This window comes from Poecilia latipinna, unplaced genomic scaffold (assembly GCF_001443285.1).
Source record: "Poecilia latipinna isolate Pla-1442-1.1 unplaced genomic scaffold, P_latipinna-1.0 Scaffold2424, whole genome shotgun sequence".
NCBI lineage: Eukaryota > Metazoa > Chordata > Actinopteri > Cyprinodontiformes > Poeciliidae > Poecilia > Poecilia latipinna.
This window is the reverse complement of record NW_015115040.1, coordinates 83,221-90,904: the sequence shown is the minus strand read 5'-3', so window position 1 is coordinate 90,904 and position 7,684 is coordinate 83,221. Positions and strand designations below refer to the sequence as shown.

General features: G+C 37.6%; 1 protein-coding gene across 1 annotated transcript in view; it reads right to left on the bottom strand.

The window, feature by feature from the left end:
• LOC106937729 (tetraspanin-15) overlaps window positions 1-2,827 on the bottom strand; it is an 18,918-nt gene extending 16,091 nt beyond the window's left edge. Inside the window, exon 1 of the mRNA XM_015019386.1 lies at window positions 2,499-2,827. Within this exon, the coding sequence (XP_014874872.1) occupies window positions 2,499-2,585 (87 nt within the window). The 5' untranslated portion in view covers window positions 2,586-2,827. The remainder of the gene's footprint in view (window positions 1-2,498) is intronic.
• Window positions 2,828-7,684: the final 4,857 nt, after the last annotated feature.

Sequence of the window (7,684 nt, the reverse complement as noted above, 5' to 3'; positions counted from 1 at the left end):
CGGAGGGGCTTTTTTTAGATGATGTTTAAATGTTTGAAGTGTTTTTTTTTTTTTTTTTTGGGGGGGGGGGGGATTTATATGGATTTATAATATATGGATTTATACGTTTATTTATTACATACATAAATAAACGTATAAATCCATAGAAAATGGTATTTATTAACCTTAAATGAATGATTATTCTGTCGTACATGAACAGCTGCCAGCTCAGCTGCTGCATGGTGTGAGTTACCAACTTAGTTCAAATTGAATCACTAGCACTACTTTCATTTGGTTAATGGAAAGTGCTAGAATACATGAAGTATGAAGTAGCCGTCTTTGCTTTTGATTTTCATTTGGACACAGAGGCAATCTACTCCAACTCCATTTAACAGCTGAGAACCTCGTACAAAACCTTGTTAAGTAATCCAGCCTGGCTTCCCACATCCCATATCAGCACTAACCTTCCTTTTAGCTACAGCATCTTTATATCTCCCCTAAATTAGTCTACTGATGGCAGAAAAGTGACACAGCAAAGATCTGATCAATGTCAACTTTTGAAACCACGCTTTAATTTTCTGAATGTACAATCGTCAGTCAGAGAAAGCAAACACTGGGTGAGTGTGGGTCAATCTCACCGGACACCTGCCGCTTTCCTTCTGTCATTAGAATCAGACTTTACAGACATTAGCTAAATCCAACACTCCCACAGCGACGATAACTCTAATTAAGTCTACATGGCTAGCTTGGGGCCAAAGGAGCCTTTGTCTGTGGAGGAAGTCCACAGCGGCCTAAATCACAGCAGCAGAAAGGAGAGCCAGAGGAAGAGGCAAATCACATTAGAGGCATTCTGGAGCGCTAACAGGATCAAGCTACGAATGGTTTACAATCACATTCAACACAAAGTTCCAGGACAGATGTTTCTGTAGAAAACAGAGGAGGATAAAAGTGGAGATGCACCGATATGATCTGATGTCGAAAATAATTCTGGATCTGCTATTGGTGACAATATGCCAGATTAGGGCAGATCTATTCAGACTTATTCTACGCTTTGTTTCCTGAATGAATGGCACTCCTGGATTGGCTTCTTTGCAAACACCAGCCAATACCATGTCAATAGAATGAGCTACATTTTCATTTGATTATACATATTTTCTACAAAAAAAATAATAAATAAAAATAAATCCAAAGTTTGAGAGAGTTCCTGATTTCAAATTGCTCAAATTCTACTTCATACGCTCCCTGTGGTTTGAGGTTCTTGTATCAGGAAACCACACATCATTCTGCCATAAGAGGAGTTTCTGAATGGAGAATAGAGCTAACCACTACTGACCCCTTCTCCCACTTGTTTCTGCACACAGCCAGTTAGCTTGAAGAAGATTCAATTGCAAAGAAAGACAAATTTGGCCATCTCACAACATTTCTGACCACAAAGCAGACAAATGTCGGCTTGTTGCACTTTTTCCCCCTTAATAGACAAAGAACCACAAAGCAAATATAGTCATCAGTACAACTTTTTAAAACAGCATATTTAGCAACTTTTTTGTTAATTTGCCCCTATATTAATTTTTTTTCTACACTTTTATGCATTCCCAAAAATTGAAGGCTATAAATAATAGAGCTGTAATAACTCAATTTGTTATATTATATTCGTTACAGAAATCAAACTTTGCTGAAATATATTTTTTGCTGACATTAAGCTAAATATATTAAAAGGTCCTAACGCCGTAATGACAGGAATAACAATCTCTGAGCAAGAAAACAGCAGCAAGGTTGATGTATTTTTCTTCTGTACTTCTCACTTGCTCGTGTTTTGTGTCGGCAGAATCAATTCCATTATCATTCCATCCCTTTAAGAGCATCCAACGCCCTGCACCACCGTGCTGTTTGTTGGCCACTGACTGATGGCTTTGTATTGTCTAAGAGACAAATAGAACCGTGAATATGTCGGTAAATTATGTTAAAACACTGTCCATCTCCTGGCGCAATGTAAACGTATTACACTATAAAATGTTACGGTGTTTTGAATATTTTCCACCGGTATGAATCATTCATCTATTAGCTTGTATCCACAGAGCTCTAAGCCATCACAATAACATATACCGTTTATTATTAACCAAATTGCGTTTATTATAAAAGCGGCATGTGTGCGATTCAACAAAGGAACAATGATTTTAATGAAATATCAGAAAAGCCCAGCTATATGTGATGCTTTAAAGGTAGAAGTGCTCTGTGGTGAAGGGCGAGTTACTGATTTCGATTGAAATTACTATCAGAGAGGCCATAAATGTATTTGTAGTGTATACCGAATTGTTGGGAGGATAGCATACATTTATAATCTATATGAATTTATATTTTCTTAAACATCTATGGGTCTGGAGCAAAGCGGTACATTTAAAAATAAGTGTTATGTAAATGAAGACTGGAAAGATGCTTTAAAAGTTGATCTCTAGCTCGGCATTTAGACTCAAATAAACTCCAAGCGGATACAGACATAATAAAATGCATCTCGCACTTACCGAGAAAAGCATTGAGTAGACATTTAGTGTGAACTTGATGAAATAGTAGAAGTGGTTGCTTTTTCTCACTTCTGAGTAGGACGGCATGGCTGCTTGCTTTTATCAAGCTAGCTAACAGGCTAGCTAACGCTCCTTCGTGTAGCTCGTTTAATGTAAATATATGTTTGATATATTAATGAAATATAAAATACTCCCTTTGAGACATGAGAAACAGTTATTAGAGGTAACTGGATATTAAATATGCAGGAGCTATCATTTCTCAAACAGGTGCTGCTGTAAAGCCGCCGAGACGAAACCACTTCCGTGCGGCTAGCCGCCCCACGCTTTGTTTTGACTCCATTCTTAAAGGAGCAGTTACACAAATTCACCAGCTTCACAGGTAGAGTAAACATCAAATTTGTTTCATTTAAACTTTTTTTACATGCTGAAACTGCGCATACAAGCACATCATATATACATTGTGTTTATTGTAATTGACGACCTGAAAGCACATGGCATTGTAAACCAGGTGCTAACACCAAAAGTGGACTTCTTAAAACAACTCCAATCTCAAAAAAACGTGACAGACTAGGCAGAGGGCCAAAAATAATTTATGTTGGTAATGCATACTTGTAAAGCGTTTTTGGTAAGAATATAAATAGAGAGCAGTGTAATTAGCAAACATTTTGTCCCTGTGTCATGAGATTATTCAGACTGCTTTACTATGGTCAGCACACACCTAATCCCAGCTCTTGCTTCAAATTGCATCATTGGTTGCTTTGACTCATTTGTTGCCATCCTGATGGCAATACTGATGTGTTCACAAATGGGATTAAAGACATGCAAAGCTGCTTAGATCATCACCCTGGTGATTATCTGACAACTTCCTTCTTAAAGGATGGCCACCTATAGAAGAGGGTTTCCTTGCTGAGTCCTTTTATTCTCTAGATTCAGCGCCGCTGCGTATGGTACAGTAATAATGGACATAGGTCACAGTCATCAGTTTATATTGAATCTCCTTGTATAATTCACACTCTGTGCAAGCATCAGCAATAATCTGTTTTCCACCACTGATGGAAAGCAGATTATTAAATGTAAAGAGTCATCGGGGTGCTTTTCTCAGAATGAGCTCTTCCAGCGTTTCAATATTTAAGTTAAGTTTTCTGTTGACTCTTAAGAGAGAAATTTATGGGAAGCTCCTAATAAGGCAATCAGTTGAAAATGTCAGAAGTAACACTTAAAGTCCAGAAATGCTTTCGTGTTTGTGATTGCCTTGGGATTATTGGTCTGTCTGAGAGCCAGTCTCCAGGGTCAGAATTAAGATTCAGTTCAGAATTTTTTACCCATTTGAGGAGTTAAGTCATCTGAATCCAGGTGATTCTCTGGCAGCCTGCCGGTTCTCCCGGACTGGGGTGTGCGCGCGTGCGCGCGCACACACACACACACACACACACACACACACACACACACACGACCATGCACAGACCTGCAGCTTTCTGTGGAGACCACAACCTGTGAAGGACGTGCACATGTATTTTTCAAAGATCGGATTTTTCTTTCATAACTATATTTGGAATAAAAATCAGTGAGTAGCTGGATGACATTTATTGAACTTAGATGCACCAAAAGTATTCATGCTCCTCTTATGTTTTTTTTTTTTTTTTTTTTTTACATTTTGTTAGGTTACTACCAAAATGTTTATGCATTTCATGGCCATTCATCAATGTAGCATAGCTCAAGCTCAGTCTGATTGGATGGAAAGTGTCTGTGAATATCAAATTTTAAGTCTTCCTCAGGTTCTGGATTGGATTTATAATATAATATACTTAAAGATGTAGAAATAAATCAAAAATAGTATTACAAATCATTCACAGAAGAAATAAACTAACCATGAAAAAATGAGCTTCTTGCAGAAATTTCACAGCACCTGCAAACCTGAGAGTACATTGCAAAATTCCAGTTTTAAGATAAATGATTATAACAGATAACTCATATTTCACAACATGACCCAAAATAACCATAATTTTATTTTATTTTTTTAAGCACTTTGGAAATCAAGTGCTTACGGCAGTAATTTGGCACTTTGAAATTGCCTTGCTTGTTATGTTAGAGAAACCAATCATTCTGTTGACAAACCTTAGACTCCCCTTTTCATGTGTTTGTGGATATAATTATGCAACATTATGTACCCACACACAATGGGGTGTATTTTTTCATAGTATGATTGAGGTCATACAAAAAGGTCACGTTGGTTAATGGAGCTTTTTGGAGGGCTGAACCAGCTGCTGTTTTGGGAGTAGGCGGCCTTCTGCCGCAGCGTCAGGTTGTCTGCTTGTCTTGGCAATAAAAGCGTTTATCAGAAGGAACAGGAAGCATTTTAATGCTAATCCAGTGATGTAAGGTAGTTCTATTTATACTGCTTTGTACAAGTGTGGTGACGTCATCACTGACAAGTACATGTACTGGCATGTGCTGTACTGATACTGTACAAACGAACATGCAGTATTACAGAAGGTTGCTGGTTCCATCTGATAACATCTGTCCAAGTTTTTCTAAAGTCATCCAGAGTTGATGGACCTGTTTGTCAATCCAAGAACTTTATTTTCTATAGCTGCTTGATAATTACAGCCCATCGCAAAAGTCTTTATACCTCTAAAACTTTTTCACATGTTGCCTACGTATTTCACATGTGTCAAACTCAAGCTAAATCCGGCCTGCCATGGATATTTATGTGGCCTTCCAGACTCCAGAGGGCCACTTAAGTAGAACATCAAGATATTACTATGTTATCGGTCAGATCAAATCGGCTTTCATCTGCATAGCGCCAAGTTAGGTCAATTTGAAAAGATTTTAAAGTATTATGTAAAATCAACTTGTTGGAGCTTTGCATCACATTATAATGTTATTCCTCCATCAAAAACATCCACGGAGTGTTGCGTTGATTGTTTCGTGCATGTTTGAGAAATCCTTTAATCTCTCATGGCAACCATTCAAGCTGTGGAAAAATCCTGGTTGTACCTAGCTCCGCCTTTGAAGCAAAGCTCCTCCTCCTTGCTGTTTCCAAACTTCCATCTCATAGAGCGGCTCTCCTCACTCAGCTCCTTCAGACTAGCCAAGCAGCGCAGCGTTGTTAAAGGGTTAATACAGAAGCCATGTTGTGATGACTTCCTGAAGGTGGAGTTTCAGAAAGAGCAGGAGTTTGTGAAGAAGAGACGAAGGCTCCTCCTTTGAGACTTTGATTATTTTTCATAATTATGCATTACTTTATGCTGGTTGATGTTTTTTCATGAACATACTGTGTATTTGTGCCAGTCTTGTCAGCTGACTGACAGTATGGTGGTAATAAAGGCATGACAGCAAACAGAGAGACTGTCGCACATTAAGGAAGGGCGAGCAGATGTTAAATTGACGAAAAGGAAATGCATGTCTGTCTACTTTACTTTGCGTGTGCATTTTAGTGTAGAGCACATGAATAATGCTTTTTCATTCTTTGCTGTACTTTTATCTCTCCATGCCTCCCATTGGTCTGTTTTCTCTTTGATATTTCACTCTTTTCTTTTTCTGCTCTGTCATTCATAACCAGGCCTCCCTCAGCAGTTGATAGATATTTTTGAAATAACTTTGGAAATAGCCTACCCCTTCAATGTTGAACATAATAATGTACTTGACAAAAATAAATAAATAAATTCATCAACCCAGAGTAAAAGTTTTCATAATGCAGAAACACAGATAGTACTTCAACTCCTGGATTTTATTAATGACGTTCAGCTAAAATCACATGCAAAATTTGAGTCCAATTCAAATTACATTCCCACTAGTAAAAAGAAGTTCTATATTAGAAAATATGCTGGGATTTTAGACTCCCTAAAGAGAACCGTAGCAACTCTGAACTTGAAACTTATTGAAAAACTGTTGATAGAAATGTAAAAACTAAAGAGTGTGGATTTCGAAGTATGACACAACTGTCCCAGATGTACAGCCAATGAAAGTGTTGGTTGGTTTCAGAGAGAGAAAGTAAAACTAAAACTCTTTGGAAAGAACTGAAGATCAGAGTGAACAGAGAGAACCCTTTGAACCTTTGAGATTTCAGAACAGTTTGTGTGAAAAAAAAAATGGGTCAAAAGTCCACCTGATAATACATGAGACGAGTTTATAGATTCAGGAGACACCTTGAAGATTCTATTACAAAGCAAAGCTTTTCCACAAACTTATCAAGCACAGGTGTTCTGGTGCCTTCAATGCTTATTCCCTTTGCCACTTCATTTTTCCCCTCATGGATACATTTGCTTTGATTTATTTCTATGTGTTTATTATCTGGATTGTAAATTCTATAGTCTATACAGGGTTTGTATGGGTGCTTGAAATCCGTATGGCTGGAAAACATAATATTGCCCTATTAATGGATGGCAGAGATTTGAGGAGGAAAAGTAACTGTGGGCAATTGTAAAGAAAAAAAAAATGAAGCTTGTGCTCCATGTTTCACTGCTCCTCTACATTATTCTGAGATTCTGCTGTCGATTTTAACTACGTCAGTCTCAACATCCTCCTCTATCACTACTACTGGGTGGAAGACGGTGCCAGCTGTGATGGGCTTGTGCTTTGTCACACTGCTGACAGCTCTGGGAAACAAAAGTTATTTTTTTAGGTACTGTTTAATAACAATGTGTGGATATAAAAAAAAAGCTTCTATTTCCAGAGAGCTGAGCCCATGCTGATTAAACTGGATCATATCGCTGGGAGGGGTAAACAACTTATTTCCAAAATCATCTGCATTTGCGTCACCCCAGACTATTATTATTATTATTATTATTATTCTCTCTGTGGTTTGATCAAACCAACCCCTAAGATTTCAAGGAATGACTGGTTTTTAATCAGTGGAAATAAAAGGATTTATCCTCCTGCTTCTTTTAGATTCAACCATTAATCAGACTTCGTGACTGTTAAGACGTGACTGTGAATCACCTGAAATTATAGACTGGATCATTTTAGTCTGCTATAATTTCAGTCTTTACTTGTTTTATTCCTAAATGTGTAGGTAAATATGCCTTTAAATGATAACTTTATTGATTTATTTTTTGCTAATGATGATATAGATTTTCACATGTATGACGATACACTGGGACTTACCTTCTTTTACAACGCCACTGTAAGAAGTCATCACGGGGAATAAAAGTGATTATGTTTGGGATTCAGAATAGAATAGAAAT